General features: G+C 43.2%; 1 protein-coding gene across 2 annotated transcripts in view; it reads right to left on the bottom strand.

Moving 5' to 3' along the window:
• Positions 1-17764, bottom strand: part of PID1 (phosphotyrosine interaction domain containing 1) — a 165607-nt gene extending 147843 nt beyond the window's left edge. Inside the window, exon 1 of one of the 2 annotated variants that reach the window (XM_027817365.3) lies at positions 17412-17764. In XM_027817365.3, coding sequence (XP_027673166.1) covers positions 17412-17441 — 30 coding nt within the window. In that variant the 5' untranslated portion in view covers positions 17442-17764. The remainder of the gene's footprint in view (positions 1-17411) is intronic. The other variant, XM_027817366.3, reaches the window with a different exon arrangement.
• Positions 17765-18675: the final 911 nt, after the last annotated feature.

The raw sequence follows: 18675 nt of genomic DNA, 5'->3' as shown, positions 1-18675 counted from the left end.
CCTGAGATGGGTCAGTCAAAGCCCCCGCCCCCTCCCAACACACACACACACACAACCTCCAACAAGGAATCAAGAAGCCTTTTATCTCCGTCAGATACTCTGACTTGAGAACAAGTGCAAAGGCAGGTCAGAAAGCGTGTGCATCATCATGGGGATTGCTGCTGGGTAGCTTTTTGATTATCTACCAAAAAAAATCAGCTCTCCATCACTGTTTAGCTACATTTCACTCCACTCTGGTAGTCCATTTCAGTGGAATGCAGTGAAGCTTATCTTTATTATCAAAGATTTATTCAAACAAATAGCATCAAGCTCCATAGTCCCTTGCAGTCTAATTATAGAGCAGACTTAAAAGTCACATTTTCAAAATCTCATTTCTTCTGATTCTAATCCAAACTACACAGCTGTGAAAATGAAGCCTGTTAACATTTGGATTGTACAGATTCCCTTAAAAACACTGAAAGAGACTCAGGCTGCTACATTGTTTTAATCACATTTATTGATATTCATAATTATCTCCCTAAAAATTCTCAGAGCAGCAGGTAGCATTAAAAAAAGACATTAATGTTGATTTAACATCATGCAGTGGTGCTGGTATGGACAGCACAGAAAGCAACATTAACTGTGGGCAGTATGATCAGGGGTGCTGGAGGTTCAGCAGCACCCCCCAGCTTGAAGTGGTTTCCATCATTACAGGGTTTACAGTTTTGTTTAATGGCTTTCAGTGCCCCCACTACAAAAATTGTTCAAATGCCACTAAATATGGCACGAAAGCAGAAAATGTTACAAACAGAAATCTCTCACTATGTTTATATATTATACTTACAGGCCTGATGCACCTCTGCCCTATTCTAGTTGTATACAAGGAAGTCAATGGAGTTCCATGGCATAATACTAGAGTAATATAGTGATAAATTATATATACAAATTTTACACAGGCACAGTATAAGACTTAAAGACAAGGAAATTTTATGTTTGTTTGGGTCACAAGTGATAAGCCAGGAAGTGCTAGAAATCTTGTGAGAATACCAGGATTGGATCTTGTAGCAGATAAGAACGGCCATACTGAGTCAGACCAAAGATCCTTTTAGCCCAGTATTCTGTCTTCCAACAGTGGCCAATGCCAGGTGCCCCAGAGGGAATGAACAGAACAGGTAATCATCCAGTGATCCATCCCATCGCCCATTCCCAGTTTCTGGCAAACAGAGGCTAGGGACACCATCCTTGCCCATCCTGGCTAAAAATATAAAGTAAAATATGAAGAAGAGACTTTCTTGGAATAGTACATCAGATATATTGAGCAAATTATACACATGCAACTGTAGGGCAATATTTATATCGTCATTTATATTGGATGCAAATACATATAACATTTGATTTATCTTTAAAGACGCAGTGTACAGCAGGGAGCAAAAAGGGTGAAATGATTAAGGTCAGGACTACAGAGAGGAGCTGCAGGTTCTAGTCCCACAAAATTCTTACATGAACCTGGCCTTTAGGGGTCATTCCTAAAAAATGCTTTGGAGACAATGCGTGAGGTGGATGTTCAGAAGTTGTCAAGATCAGGGTCTTAATTTTGCTGTGACTCAATTTCCCTACCTGTGAAATAGGAATAACGCTTCACTACCTGCCCTCACTAATACCTCTGTGAAGTAAATTCACTCGTGTTCATAAAACATTTTGAAAACCCCAGCTGGAAGGTAATGTATCAGTGCAAAGTTTTATTACCATATTCATCCTTTATCTTGTCTCTTTGTTTGGTACTAGGTTTTTCCTGTTCATGTGAAGATACAACTGACAGTTTTCAGAAAAGATAAAAATGCTTGGTCACCTCTGGGGCTTACAACAAATACAGTAGTGCATAGGTAGTCCCTTCACTAGGATTCAGGCACCAGCTTGGATAGCTAAGTGTGGCATTTTGCATAATTCCTGAAAAATATTTTTCTGGCAAAATAGAAAACATAGAATCTCAGGGTTGGAAGGGACCTCAGGAGGTCATCTAGTCCAACCCCCTGCTCAAAGCAGGACCAATCCCCAATTTTTGCCCCAGATCCCTAAATGGCCCCCTCAAGGATTGAACTCACAACCCTGGGTTTAGCTGGCCAAAGCTCAAACCACTGAGCTATCCCTCCCCCCAATAATAGATCCCAGATGGTAAGAACTCATGGTGGGCAAAGTGTTTTGTTACAGTAAAAACAGACTCAAGCCTAACCTGAACCAAACTTATTTTTTTCTAATTATTTTCAGTTGCTGCTTGTCTCTGCATTTTCCTGGGCCAAGCTAGGATGAGAAGTACCAACATACCCATGACAAGGCTGTTCTTAGAATACTTCTGTCCCCACTGAAAGGAAATACTGGAAATCTCAGGAGAAGACCTCTTAGCATAACATTTTAAACAAAGTTTAGCATATTCATGAGACTTGGATAGCTGAAATAAACATCTAGTGAAGGCTTTGCTGCACTGAACTTTTTGATTTTTTCCCAGCAACTATATGAATTTCAACCGCAGATCAGTATCAGCGTAATCAGTTTAAAGGCTCACGCTAATCCTGACCGTAGGAAAGCTTGTCTCCACCTACAAAAAACCCACAGGAGGATGTGGAAACTCCTCATGGAGTTCCTGCTCCACCAATTGTCCCTGAAGGGAAATGCCAAACCTCACACACACACCCAACCTCACACACGGCGTATTTAGCCCCGAAGCTTCATGTGAAAGCATTTTGTCCAATGATATTTGATGAGACCTTGTGGATTCATTAGAAGCCATCACCACCTACATGGGAACTTTGGGGCAGTCTGCGTTGCCAGACTGCCCCTTGCTGCTCTCTCGTGCATCCATATCAGCAGCTGACCCGGGAAACCTTCTAGGTGAAGAGACTCTGCCTCACGGAGGGTCTTTTCTCTGAAGCTAGTCCAGCCTCATGCTGTACTTCCTTTCTGCGCTTCCCTATAGGACTGGCAAAGGGGAGGAAAATGTGGACCTGATCCAAAGCCCACTGAAGCCATTGGGAATCTTTCCACTGGCTTCAGTAGGCTCTGGATCAGACCAGAATTTTCAAAAGAGCTCAGCACCCATATTCAGGGCCACATTCTGAAAACTGTGCATCCCTCATACAGGCAGCAAATAAGCGACCGGGTTTTAAAAAAAAGCTCTCTGTATGCTGGATGCTGAGGATTTGAAAATCTAGCTCTGAGCTCTTCTGAAAATCTGGCCCCAAATGTAAAGCTCAGCCACCCCCTTCAGACTCAGAGATACCCAACTCAGGAGATGGGTCCCCTGGAGGTCTGAGTTGGAGGCATGAAGAAAGTGGTCACAAGCCTGAACTTCAGGACACTCAGCTTTCTTTCACAAAAATAGCCTCCATTCTCAATGTTCTTGGCAATTCTCATCAAATACCATTGGACAAAAATGCTTTTCCATGAAGTAGGATTTGAAACTTGTCTGACATAATGCAGTCACAACTTCAATTGAAGGTGATGGTGGGGGGATGCACAGGTATGGGGGAGGGATAGCTCAGTGGTTTGAGCATTGGCCTGCTAAACCCAGGGTTGTGAGTTCAATCTTTGAGGGGGCCATTTAGGGGTCTGGGGCAAAAATTGGGGATTGGTCCTGCTTTGAGCAGGGGGTTGGACTTAATGACCTCCTGAGGTCCCTTCTAACCCTGAGATTCTATGATTCAAACACAAGGATGCTGTCAATTTCAAACTTTCAATGCTATACTATGCCAATCTCACAGAAGTAACAGAGCTAGGCTTTAAATGTAAGTAGCTTAGTCACCAAAACTTAAATTACTAACAGGTCAAAACCTGTATTCAATTTCTTTTCTGAGAACAACATTTCAGCAGTTCTATCATCAGTGAATTGATATGATAATTTTTAAAGCAACAAAGATTCCATTATGGTTTTGTTGTTTTTTTTTTATAAAGTACACAGTAGCGGCCCAAAAGACTATCATTGCCATTAGCTGTAATGTTTCAGCTGTTACTATAAGTGCAAATTAGCTTTATTACACAATATCATATGGCTGTGAAAAAAACAAGTATAATATATTGCTGAAAGGACTTTTCAATTACCCACGTTTAACATCTGTGGTCCAAATTCTCATCTCACTTATACAGACACATCCCAATTAAGTCACTGGGGTTGGATTAGTGTAAGTGAGAGGAAAATTTGATCCTGGCCCGTGGAATTCTATGATGTATCCCAGTTCAAGTCCTGTTAATAATTCCAAGTCTGTGTACCATTTTACAGAAGTACTGTCATTAAAATATGGAGCTGGCAAGTGCCAGCAAGTTGTCAATTATTTGTTTTTAAGTTTATTAAATTTTGTGCACAGTGATGCCTGTTTCTTGCTCAACAGTTTCATCGTTTCACCTTCACTGGAACTGCAAACACATTGATTTCACTGCAGTTTCTGCAAATGGGAATCCTCTGCTGAAATGATATTTTATAATTTCTCATATTCTGTTCTAAATACAAATGACTTTAATGCCTCTCTCTCCAACAATGGGAGCACAAAGTCATGAAAAGCTATGCCACAGCAAGACTTGTTCCCTCTAACTTGATATCAAGACATCTTGCACTTAAAGCGTGTAATTAAAAACATTCCATTATGGTTTTGTTTTGTTTTTTTTTTTTATAAAGTACACAGTAGCGGCCCAAAAGACTATCACTACCATTAGTTGTAATGTTTTCAGCTGTTACTATAAGTGCAAATTAGCTTTATTACACAATATCAAATGGCTGTGAAAAAAACAAGTATAATATATTGCTGAAAGGACTTTTCAATTACCCACGTTTAACATCTGTGGTCCAAATTCTCATCTCACTTATACAGATGCATCCCAATTAAGTCACTGGGGTTGGATTAGTGTAAGAGAGAGGAGAATCTGAGCCTGGCCCATGGAATTCTATGATGTATCCCAGTTCAAGTCCTGTCAATCATACACTGAATCCTATTTCAAAGGAAATCTACAGTGCTCTCGGCCAAGGATTAGAGACAGTACCATTGATCCCAGTGCCGTTTGCCATCAGACAGCAGAAGAATAAAACCCACACAGATAAAATAGTAAGCTATTTAGACTCTGCATTCTTCAGTCCCTTGACTGCCTTCGTTCAAGGAAACCATTGATTTTTGTCATCAGAGAGATTGTCAGTTTCATAAACAGAAACTAGCAGTAGACTATAAATGAACCCTTGTGATAATTTTCCAGAGGGCTTTCCACAAGGGAGCCACTGATTTTGATTTTCTTTGGTCATACATTACTTCCCAAAATTAGCACTTTTCAAGAGCCATTCATTTTCTACAATGCATAAATAAAGAGAAACACCCAAACTAAGTGGTGCCAGATGAGCTTTTCTGAATTCAGACAGCTCTGTTTTAAAGATTTTTGACCGGTATTAAATCAGAGTAACAACATTTATTGTGAAATTTTGATGCACTATAAAGTATCCAGAAGCCAGATAATGCCAAAACCTGGGCGATAAAATATTCTGAACTGAGGAATCTACTTTGCCTCGATTCAATTTCAAGCACTTTTCACTTTCCTCCTTGTAATTACAAAGTTTAATAAAACCAAAGATCAAACAGCAATGTCAGCATGTTTTTGTCTTGTAGCCATTTGTATTCATGATTAAATAATGCATCACACATTGTAGTTTTTGTTTGTTTTTTTTTGATGAGTGTAGTTTATCTTAAATTGTTTGAAAATACTTCAGAATATATTAGGAACTGTATTGTAATATATTCTGTAAAAAACAGAAGTCTAGTAGTACAAGACCAAACTACAGATGTCTGCTATTAAATTCTTGCTGGTCTTTTGGTAAGAATTATCAGGTTTCCAGATTAGCAGAGTGATCAGAAAAGTGCTACATGAAAGCATTTGGCCTTTCACATTTACTAATCATGACTCTTCACAGAACAATATTCTGAACTGGAAATAACAACACACTACTAGTTTGGATGTTTGGGGGGTTTTTTTGGGGTGGGGGTTGCCAAACAGGGGGAGGAGAATGTATTTTACCTCCCGTCAGTGATTTGAGCCATGCCTAGAAGAAGAAAGAAGTCCAACAATGGTGATGGACAATCATCAAAAAGGGATTTTTCATGTTGTTCAATTATACCAGTATATATGAAGCCTTTTAGCGCACCCAACTTGAAAACATGAAATAGATGCAGAAGCACTTTATAAAGTGATCATTTATTTAGTTTCCTTTCAACATCTATATTATTCAGGTTTATTTGCATGTCATTTGAATTCAGATTAACAGTTAATACAAAGGTTTCAGAGTAACAGCCGTGTTAGTCTGTATTCGCAAAAAGAAAAGGAGTACTTGTGGCACCTTAGAGACTAACCAATTTATTTGAGCATGAGCTTTCGTGAGCTACAGCTCACTTCATCGGATGCTCACGAAAGCTCATGCTCAAATAAATTGGTTAGTCTCTAAGGTGCCACAAGTCCTCCTTTTCTTTTTAGTTAATACAAAGTCAGAGAGTTGTAAAAGATCAAGTGCTTCCTGTACGGCATGACTTGCTTGCAAACGGTCAGCGCTGCAGTGCTAAGTGGAGCACTTGCAGAACTCCTTCTTTTCTCTCCTTTCCTACTCTGGGGAGAAAATGTACTTGAATACTGTGGGTTTTACACACATGTAAATATAAATAGGGAGAACCAAAAGGCTTACAAACAGCATGAATTAGGAAACTATGCACCTACTCAGATTTGCTACAATGACCAGTTGGACCATGGGCAGTCAAGCCTAGTGGCTGAAACAAGAGTTCAGCCTATTGGTTAGACCTGTGTCCAGGACAAGCTGAGGGTCAGAAGCCAAATGCCGAAGCCAGTGAGTAACCAGAGTCATAGGCCACAGGAGGAGCTGAGGATCAGTACCAGACAGACAGCAGTTGAATGCCAGAGCCAGAGGGTAACCCCGAGTTGTTAGCCAAAGGTACAGCAAAGGATCAAAGCCAGAAGGGAACAAGTGCTAGAGCCCAGAGCAGGCAAAGTAGGAGCAGGTTCAGAAACAAGGCTGGAACAGGGGGCGCAGGCAAGCACAGCTGCAGGTGTGGTACACATTGAACAGCTGCTGAGGCTTACAAGCAGGGCTGCTAAATCAGCAGCCAATCAGATGCTGTGGCTACTCTGTCAGTTCTAAGGCAATGCAGCTGGCTGGGTTCATTGATTGCCTAGCAGCAGAGTTAGTCAGGGACAGGCGAGCACCTAAGTCCTAGCAGGTCTGACCCTCGACAGTTACCTAGAAGTAACGTATGGTATCGTGACTCCAGAAAAATTTAGGTTTCATAACCAACACCATTCTTCTCAAAGGCAGGCAAATGGAACCGTACTAGGCCCTTGATTGTTTTCAAAAACACTTCAGAACTCTGCATGATGAACAACAAAAATAGCTGCCCTAGAAATTACAGCCACAACAAAGGCAATAGGTTTCTGATCCTCACATCCTATGCCAGGAGCAGGAGATATGTTTAGAAATAATTTAAAATGAAAGGTTTCGGAGAACTCCGTGCAGTGCTTGAAGTGGTATTACAGCTACAGACTATGAGCCAATCTCATCAGCCTTCTGTTTACAACAAGCAGTCAATTCTACAGCAAGTACCACTGCAAAGAGAATACATAAGAAAATACAGCAAGCCAGGGGATTAAGGTGTTGCTGTATGCATAAGGGAAGAGCACATTTTAAATAAATACAAACACCTCTTGATAAGCTTTCCAAGAGAAAAGACAAGGTATGTTCATATTCCCTGCTTCCCTTGACATTTTCCTGATAGAAAATTAAAGCAAATAAGAGGGACAATCAAAGACTGGGGATGAAGGGTGTTTTAAAAGAGACAGTCTAAGATTATTTTTACGTAAGCATGATTAATAATATGTCTATATGACCAGCAGTGTGGGTAATCATAATCTCTTAAGCATCAGTGCATTTCTCTGCACCAGTGGCTTTCAAAAGTCATACAGCATTACACGAGTTTGTCTCCACAATGTGCAAACCGTGCACTGTCCTATGCAATTACAAGAATTGTCATAGCTAAAAACAGGGTAAAAGTGAAGATGTTTCTACAGGTGAAGGAATAAGGCACAGTCAAAACATGCTCTTCCTAGATCATATTTTCAAGGAAATTCCAAAACTTGGATATTTAAGCATCTCTATCCTAATTTTTGTTAAATCCACTGAATTCAGTAAAAAGTCTGCCAGCAACTGAAAATACATCAGACAATGAATGATTCTTCATTAAACAGGAGGGCAATAAGACAAGCCTCATTCTGAGAGAAGTGGAGCATAGAGTTGAGTGACAAAGAAAGCATTGGCCATGGCTCATTAAGCAGGAACAAGAAATTTATGCCACATTATTACGAAAATTACACCTTTCAGCAGCACATCAACCTTTCAACACTAGGCTGTCATGACAGTGCTAGGTACAAACTCAACATCTGTTGGAACTGCACTCACAACCATCTGTTCCAGAGGTTTGAAGGTTACCAAATGAATTAGTTACATTTCCTGCAATCTGAATTTACCACAGACATTTTCAATGCCTTACTCTACCTCGGATGCCTTACACAATATGTGAGCTCTATTAATGCTGTTATTACTGGTGTTGATTGTAATTATTGCATAATCAACAATCAAACCTAAATTTCAAGAGGAAAATCAATGGAACTTGGGAGGATTGATCATGTTAGAATAAATTGTAACTTTTATATGAGCTACCACATATCTGAAATGCATAGCTTTGTATGTAGTGTATGGTTTGGCTGCGAGCTTAGGGAGGTGAGGAGCAGAGCAGCAGGTGGGCAGGGATGAGGAGGCAAGCGGTGAGGCAAGTGGTGGGCCCTGGCTGTGAGCGGCAGAGTGAGAAGGTGAGCAGTGAGCCACCAGCAAGCAAGAGTTCTCGCGGAGGGCAGGGGGTGTCTGTGGCAGGGGAGTGAGGAGACAAGCAGCAGGTGGGAGGGCTGAGAGGAGGCGAGCAGCGGGTGTGGGGGTGAGAGGAGGCGAGCAGCGGGCACATGGAGCAGGTGGAGCCCCCCTTTGGGGAAGCTAGCTCCCGACTCCACCCCTTCCACCCACAGCCCTTCCCGGCAGCCAGAGCCCTGAGACGCCCTACCCCCCCGTGGCTGGAGACACAAGCCCCCCACCCAGAGAAGCCCCAAGCACCCCCCCCCCGGTTGTATGCAACTCACGTACAAGAACTCAAGAAGAGAAACAGCAGCTAACCAATACAACTCTCAGGGTTCTCCAAGCAAGGATGGAGCAAACCCAGTATAAAACATACGCACCTTCTCCTGCTTGGTCCTGAAAAGAAACCAGCAAACTCTCAGATTTAAAATTACCAGCATGGACACCCTACTTGTATCCATTTCTAAGACATAATTGGCACCCATAGATTGCACAAAGATTGTATTGTTATCTCCCCAGCTTAATATTCAGATACAATTGGAATTTGTCCAACACCTCTTTTTCAATAATTTATGTTAGAGGCCAGATGGCAGCTGGTTGTCTTGTTAAGGTCACAAGATTTTTTTTGGGCAGGGGTCTTACTGTTTAAGCTATCCTGAGCTCTTGAAAGGAGACATTAGCAATCTTCATCAATAATGAATACAATAGGACCCCACTGGTTTTCACCAACCATGAAGGGCAACATTCTAGCTTATAAACAGTGGGTCACACCGTTATCTCAAAGACAAGACAATGGAGCTCACTCAGTGGCCTCCTGCCACTGCTTCACTCCTTATCTTCTCACAGGGTTAAGACCTGCTAAATAAATTCTAGTCCTTGGCCAGTTGGATCAGGACCAGATCTTCGCTTCACCCAAGTCTCTGTTTCAGTCTTCAGTGGCATCTCTTGCATCCTTTTGATATCACTCTCTTACATCTCTGTCTTTCATCTCCTCGACTAACTATCATTGTAACTAATACTTTGAAAGTGTGACTCCCTCCCCACCTCTGGTCTGACTGATTGTCCTTTGGATTTTCCTTGTATTTATTCAGACTGTAAACTCTTTGTAGCAGGGCTTACTCTCTTTACCATCTTCTGGCCTCATCATTGGTGACTTCAACTTCTGTGCTGACATCCCATATGTCTCCTTAGCATGCTGGCTCTTCACCTTCTCCTCCTGGTCTCTTTCAACACTGGATCAATTTTCCCACACACCAAAATGGCCACCTCACTTGAGCTTGTCTTCACTAAACACTGTTCAATTTCTAATCCCTCAGTAGCTAATTTACCTCCGTCTGACCACCATCTTGTTTTCTTCAACATTGCCTACCCACCCCACACCCAACCCCTCCGTCCATGGCCTCCAGTCCATCATTCTTCATGGCTTCCCAACGCATTCCTTCCTATTAACTCTTATGTTGACTCAGATGTTGATTCACTCTGTCCCTCACCTTACACTTCTTTGCCCTCTCTCCCACAACAAACACCTCCCAGTCAAACCCAGCTCTCCCTCTGCATCCACATCCCCCCCGATCCTATTCGTGTTCTGCTAGGCACCTCTGCAGAAGACCACACAGAGTTCCTCCACTACATATTTGCTCTCTCCTCCTTCAAATCTGTCCTATTCCTAGACAAGCAATACTAATTCACCACCCTCAGTGATTCCCTCTCCCACAAACCCAGCCGCCTATTCACCAGCTTTGACTCTCCTTATACCCTCCCCTTCTGTTGAGCCCTCCTCTTCCAGGCAGGCTATTGTCCGATCTTCTCAGTCTTTTCTCTGAAAAGATTGGCATGATCTCATGCTCCCTCTCTTTTCTGCCTATACCCTTCAACACTTCCTTGTACTCTTTCCCCTTCCTCCTCTAACTGCCTCCCATCTCCTTAGCTTCTCACTCTCATTGCTTCCTACCCCTCACGATGCAAACATGCATGGTCCCTCCATCCTTACAAAAAAGTTTTATCCCAATTCCCTCTCCAGTTACCACGCCTTCTCTACTAACTTAACTGATTGCACCACCTACATTTACTTTCTTCAGTTTCTCTCCACCCACTCCATCCTTGCTCCCCTCCCATAAGGCTTCTGTCCTCCATTCCACTTAAAACATTCTAATTGAGTTCTCCAATAATCTCCTCTACAGATCTCTTATCACTTCCCTTTAGTGACTCAACAGCATCAATCACTTCTTCCTTCTTACAATTTTGTTCTTGCTTAGTGTTCATGACTCTGACCTCTCATGGTACTCCTACCTCTCTGAACACTTAATTTTCACCAGCTCATCCTCTTAACTCCCATTCTCAGTTAGCGTCTCACAGGGCTTCCCCCTGAGCCCTGACACCATCTCCAGGTAGTTCCCTTGTCTAGCAGATCCCATCCACTCACACAGATGCAATCGCCATACTCATGCTGATGATTCACAAACTGCCTCTCCAGTCCTGACCTGTCTCCTGACATCAAATCCCTGATCTCGGTCTGCCTCTGATATCTCCTCATGGATGTCTTGCTACCAATTTAACATGAACAAAACTGAGATTCACATAACCTCTGCTCCCCCGCTGCAAATTGTCAGTTGACAATGGCTAAGCAGGTGGCTAGCAACGATTACTATATTATAGGCAGGGCTAGCATCCCTTTGTGTCAGGGATGTGTCTTTTACCGTCCCAATAAAAATCCACTCAAAATTGGCCATGTTATAAGCCTTTGAAAAAATCTCAGTTTGCACATGCACCGTAGAGACTTATTACATTAGCAGCTAAATTCTCAAAGAGTCAATCCCCTCACAGCTCCCACGTGCTGGCTGGACTGGGTATGCACCACCACACAGCGTGAATGAGCATGATCCAGCCACGAGCTGCAGGGGCTGTGAGAAGCACTTTCCCTATAACTGCTGCTCTTAGCTGCTGTGCCCCTCGGCACCACCAGGAACAGGAATCAAGAACAGGGAGACTCTCGCGCCTGTGCTCTCAATTTCCACACCACTGGCACCCAGGCAGCATGGAGGAGGGAGCCGTCTAATTCAAAAGCAGGAGGGAAGAGAGCTGGACCTCTGGGGTGGTAAAGGGAGAAGACTGGGACATGGACGTGAGAAAATGATATTGGAAAAGGAGTTGAGGGTGGGGCCAGGGAACACTAGGGTTGGAAACAAGTAGTGGAGAGAGGCAGTAAGATTGGACAAGGAGTCTGTGGGAATAGGAGATTGTGACAAGGAGACAGAGTTGGGGGGAAAGTCTGAGATCAGATGAAGATTCCAGGGTAGGGAGACTGGGACAAGGCGTCTGGGTGGTGGACACTGAAAATGGTAGTGGAGAAGGGGAGGAGACTAAGATCAGATGAGGCACCAAGGGCTGGGAGGAAGGATGGAGACAGACTGGCTGGGCAAAGAGCCTAGGATGAGGGGCCTGGAATGGGGAGCCAGGGTAGGAGGAGACTGGGACTAAGATGAGGAGCCCGGAGGGGGAGCTTTAGAGACTGACTAAATGAGCAGACTAGGACTGGAATAAGGAGCTGGAATATTGGGGTGAAGAGACGGGACTAGAACTGGGACATGCTAGAGGGGCAGAAGAAATCAGGCTTGGAAGGAACAGAAGCAGAAGGGTCTGTGATTTCTAGAGAAAACTCCCTTCCAGAACCTGAAATGGAACCCAAGAAGTCCATGTTTTATCACTCCTCTGCCGTGAGCAAATATCTATGAAACCCACTGGTAAAATGCCTCATCTCCCACTCTGGTTAGGGTGACCAGATGTCCTGATTTTATAGGGACAGTCCCGATATTTGGGGCTTTGTCTTATATAGACACCTATTACCCCACACCCTCTGTCCCGATTTTTCATACTTGCTGTCTGGTCAGCCTAACTCTGGTGCTGGTCCACATACAGCAGAGGTCCCCAAACTGTGGGGCACCCCCCCAAGGGGGCAGAGAGGAATGTTGGGGGGCCATGCTGTGCAGCCCACGCCAACCCACACAGGGGGCAGAGAGGGAGCACCACCCAGCCCTGCTCTACCCCCAGCCCAACTCCAGACCCAAGCCATAGCTCTGTTCCACCCCCAACCACAGCTCCATTCCACTTCCCGCTCCAGACCCAGCTCCATTCCACCCCCTGCTCTGCCTGTAGCCCATCTCTGCCGTCATTCCCTCTCCACCCAAAGGCCAGCTCCGCCTCTAGCCCCAGCTCCTCCCTCATCCCCAGCTCTGCCTTCAGCCCACACACCTCTGCCGAGCTAACTGAGCAGTAATGGAGTGGGGGCGCAGACAGATTCCCTTACTAGTAAGGGTGTGCAAGATCAAAAAAAGTTTGGGCACCACTGACGTGGAGGATGACAACCTACTACGGCAATCAATGACTTCATTAGCTCAAGTAGCAGAGGTCTGTGCAGTGAATCTACATGTTCTAACCCTGCTGATGATTCATGTGGGTGTCAATAGGCTACCACATGATGGAAATTCTGCTTTGTTTTTTTAAAGCAAACTAAAAAACAAACAAAAAAAACTATGTTAAAACAACATTATTTATATTGCGAAGTCAAACACTCAAAAGTTAGGACACACCAGATTTATGATTGCCCATACAACCTTATTTCTGTCTCATGTCATGTATACATTATGACACACTCTTTAATTACATCATTACATACTATTTTCCTGCAGGATGGATGGTGCTCACTGAATGAGTAGCTATTAAATATTTGATTTTATTCTCATTGCTCAATGCGTGGCCCCATGGCTTATTTACTACACACTACTCAAACCCTTCTCTGAATACAGAATTATTAATTTCCTCATGGGCTTTTCTCTACACTTATCACTATAGGATGTGACATCCATCAATTTCTTTCCACAACAGCCCTGTTAAGTGAAGTAGTATTATTATCCCCATTTCACAGACAGACAGGGAACTGAGGCACAGAGAGATTAAGGTCAAAAGTCTCCACTAATTCTGGATGCCTAATTTGTGATGCCTAGGGCCTGATTATTCGGAATAGTTAGCATTCAATAGCATTTTATATGTTCAAAGCACAGGTCCCAGCTGCAGCTGTGAGTGTTCAGCACTTTGGCAAATCAGACTTCAAGTGCCTCACATTGGGGACAATGAGGAATACCCAGTTAATGGTCATCTATAAAAAGTTTGTTTTATATGACTTGCCATTAGCACCAAATAGGAACTCTGCCTCACTCATTACACACTTTTCACATTCTGCAACAAATGAAACAGGGGTCATACAAACAAGTCTCCTTCATTACATAACCCTCAGCCCTCCCTAGGACAGCTCCATCCTGTATGATGAATGAGATAGGAGCCCTACGGAAAAAATGGACAGCTTTAATGTAAATACAGTCTGTATCCTAATACACATGCACAAGGGGGCTGCATTAAAGTTTCACAAGCATTTCCTACTTTGGAGTGCTTGATTTTGCAACCTAACATTCTTTAAATATAGTGTTGTATATATTTATGCTATAGTATTAATCTTATTTTATATTTTAGACACCTTCTAATTCTACAAAGCGTGCACTCAGTCAATCTATGCAATCATCTTTTCATTCGTTATGCCCATTCATTACACCTGGTTTTAATTTCAGCCCCTACCTGGCATGTGCTCAACTTTATGCACTGAGAGTAGCCCTATTGGCTTCATTGAGACTACTTACAGTATGTCAAATTCAGCATGTGCAAAAGTCTTTGCAGGATCAGGGCCTGACACTAAGTTCTTCAGGGCAGATATTGTCTTTTACTATGTGATTATAAAGGGTCTGCACAATGGGGCCTCTAGCCATTACTGGAGAATAAATAAATAAATAACATGCCACCAGAGTTAATTTCATTCACAAATCACATTTCAGGCACACACACAAAGTCAAAGGTTCCTAACCATTGAAATTGCATTCCTTGGTCTGATTAAGAAGCACGGATTATTACTGTTACTGGCTGGTAGAGATTAAAACTCCTAAAGACTTGATCATACTTGGCTTTAATATCAAATCAGAGCAAGTCTTTGAATTTTCTGCTCTCTGGTATCAAAACAATTTTTTAATTCCAATTAAAAAAGCAAGCAATAAAAGCAAGCGGAAGCAATAAAATATTTTAATATGTTCAACTATTTCTCATTAGATATTTGTTTTGGAAACTGTATGAAGTTGCTATAGTGGAACTACAAAGTAAGCTTTATTTTGTCTTACTTTCTGCAAGTCTCAAGTTTCCACATGTATTTATTTATATGAATTTATTCATAATATATATTTAAGAATAAGGGGATGCTCTTCAGGCAGGTAGGCCTAAAACTAGATCTACTAGCTGTGGTTTGGTTTGCAGGCACACTATTTCCCATCATGCCACCATTCGTCCCACACTGCCTTCCTGCTCTCTTGTCATGAGAGGGGGTTTGAAATATACAAGACTTCTGAATTCTGAAGTGGTAAGAAAGCAAAATTTGTGTATATTTCATTAGCCTGCCTGCTCATAAGAAAAAAGAATAGACACAGAGTGAAGAGATGAAGTGACACACACACACACACAAACAAAATAACACTGACCTTCAGATGCTGTTGGCAGGTTGCCTTCCAGAAAAGTTAGATTTTTAACAATTTTACAGCTTTCATTTTGAGGATCTTACAGGGGTTTTAGGGTCAGGAGACTAGTTACTGTATAATCATGTTTAAGGTAGACTAAATTTTGCATCTGTCAACTCTGCCCGTGTCCCATTAATGGTATTTTTCATAAGATTTTATAAAATGTAACCATTGTCTTTAATGAGCCATTTCTTCATTATATCACAAATTTTATATAATCTGATTTAAGAAAAGACTACTAACATGACAAAGAATACAACAAGGAAGCACTAGAACCAACAGTTGCATAGCCAAATAATCATGAAATGAAAGCTGATATTTCTAATATGGAAATATCACAAAGCAGAATATATGCCAGAATAGTTCAGCTGCCAAGTGTCATGGGCTTTGGAACCCACACACTTCCCTAAGTAAAACATGCTGCGCATGAATAACTTAAATAGATAAAAAAAAATCCAACACATTCAGAAGAGCAAGAGCCCAAAGTCACAAAGAAAGCACATCAAGGAATTTTGACTGCTACCATGACTCGATCTTCAAAGTGATGCTGCATTAATACCTCTCTCTCTCTCACACACACACACACCCACACACACACGCCTTTATAGATAAGTGAAACATTAAAATAAGCCTACACTGCACTCAATTAGGTGCTGTATGAATGCAGATTTGTATTCAAATAAGGCTTTCAGAACATTTATTAATATCACCTTAGCATCCCAGAGTAGAGTTCCTTATTTGAGGTTTGATTATTTGCAACAAATATGTAAATGTGTTGTTCCACCCCATTTAGATTCTCCCTTGAAATTTAGAGCATCAGTGATCTAGTTGGAATCTTCAATATTACAAGATACTGATACTCTCTAAACAGGTTGCTCCTCACTGCAAAAATGAATTCAGTTTGTGAACTTTACCTACCACTTTTCATAGGGCTATATGTTTACTTACTGATCTCTGAACTTCAAGTTAAATCTTTAGTTTGCATGCCTCAGTAATGCTGCTTGTCCCCTCCTTTCAGTATATTTTCTTTTTGCCCTATGCCTTCAAATTCATTCTGCCTTAAAGGTTGTTTTATTTTGCCACTTAAACAGTTCTTCAAAGTTTACTATGAGATTTAATGCTGCTTTAAGCATGCCAGAAAGTTTGTCTTTGGGATTGTGTAAATTCATCTGGCAATCTGTCTGGCTGACCATCTGGAGAACATTTCAGAGAAAAAAGCATGGAGCAAAACCCTGCAGTAAGGACAACCCTGAGCCCCCTGAGACCTTAATACGTGTCACTGATGACTCCTGCAAATAACTAGACACGTCCAATTTTCAGTATTGCTCAACCCCAAACATTCTCCTGCACCCGCCATCCAAATCCCATGAAACAAACATTTTCTTGTTTGTATGCAGGAGTCAATGAATTGGCTAGCGCAATACCTGATGAGTTTTGACTCTTTATAAACTTTTCCCCTTAAAAAGAAAGAAAGAAATGGAAGGGAGTTGCAATAACCAGAAAGAAAATTAAACTCCTATTTTCAGGAGGAGCATAAATTTAGAGAGATAACATCATAAATGCAACCCAAAGATTTTCAAATCATCTGTTCTGTCTTTGAAAAAGGCAGCAACAACAACAACAAAAACCACCCCACATCTGGATTCAAGAAGCCCAGCCCCGGACCTGTAAATCCTGTCAGTGGAATGCAATGTTAAATTGCTCCACACACAGAGACCAGCTGAAAGTTGTAAGCGTGATCTAGGCACGGCCATGGGGGTGGCGGGGAACGAATTCAAAACAAGGGCTTACCAATGCCCCCTACATATTTTTGACACAAACCCTAGGATCACATGACCCTGTTCCTTTACAGACACGCCAGCCCCGCCTTAGTTTCTCCCCCTGCCCTCCTCCCTTACCTGCAGTCTCTCAGTGGCCGGCTGCCACATAGTTCACCCTCTGTGGATCTGCGGGGAGAGGAGGACACGGCTGCTTGCGAGCTGGGCTTCAGTTCTCCAGGCTCGCCCACATCTGTTCGGGGTGGCAGCGAGGTACGCTCAGTCCTTCAGCGGCCGGGGGACGGGCCGGTGCCCAGCCAGCCAGGGACAGCCGCCAGCTGCGCGAAGCCTGGTACCTTGCACCCCCGGGCTCTCCGCCGGCTCCTCTGCTAGCCGCGCTGCGCTGTCCTATTGCACCAGCGAGCGGGACGCTGAGCTCCGCCGGCGGCCCCCCCCGCAGTGCAGCGGCAGCGCCCGGGCCTCTGGTCCCGCCCACGGCCCCGCCCCCGCTAGCCGGCGCATCTCCGATGAGTCCCCCTCACCCTCCTCTTCCTCCTGCCCCGCCGCCAAGCCGGGCTACGCTCCGGAGCTCCGGGCCCGAGCCCCGCGCGGAGGCTCCGCTTGCTGCCGCCGAGCACAAATGCAAGAGATTTGGGGCCTGGGTGAGCCACGTATCGCCCGTGTCAAACCAATCTGTGTATTGTGGCACGACTGGTCGCCCGCAAGACCCCAAAGGCACGCGCCGTGCGTCGGGCAGAGCGCCCCAGCGCTAGCGCAGCTGCTTGCTACGCAGGAAATGTTGTTATGACATGTATGATGTGTTCAGCATGCGTCTTGCCTTTTGCTGGGGCACGCATGATCTGTCTGGAGCACGCAGCCTGTTTCTGTCATGACATGGGTGGTATACAGCCTTAGTGCTGAGAGGTTCAACTCATAGGCGTCTCCCAGCACCATGAGCTATACAGGGTATGTGGATTTAGTATACTTGACTTGCATGGCATATTTATGTCCACGCTATAAATAGCATTTATACTTTCGGATGCAGGACACCCTTTTGGCAATGAAAAAATGAGAATAACTTTAAAATTCGGATTACATTTTACAGAATGTTTGCTCACGTTTCAGATAAATAAAGGAGATTGATTAGGTCCAGCTGTGACATGAGCTCCTACTGAAACTTCTCATCCATTCCATGTGGAACAGTAGGTGAATGTAACAGAGACATCTACTGGCTAGTGGTGTAGCATGTTTTCTCAGAGGCACAGGTCTTCCTTTGGACTTGGGCAAAACAGCTCCCTAGGTGTAGGCGGGCCTATGGTTTAATATTTCCTAGAGGGACCATTTCTTATACCAAATAGCAATGTTTATTTTCTTCTTCATTAGGCCTTTTAAAACCCTGCTAGGT

The sequence above is a fragment of the Chelonia mydas genome, chromosome 9 (assembly GCF_015237465.2).
Source record: "Chelonia mydas isolate rCheMyd1 chromosome 9, rCheMyd1.pri.v2, whole genome shotgun sequence".
In the NCBI taxonomy this organism is placed as follows: Eukaryota; Metazoa; Chordata; order Testudines; family Cheloniidae; genus Chelonia; species Chelonia mydas.
The sequence above is the reverse complement of the archived record's forward strand: the minus strand, read 5'-3'. Positions and strand labels throughout refer to the sequence as shown.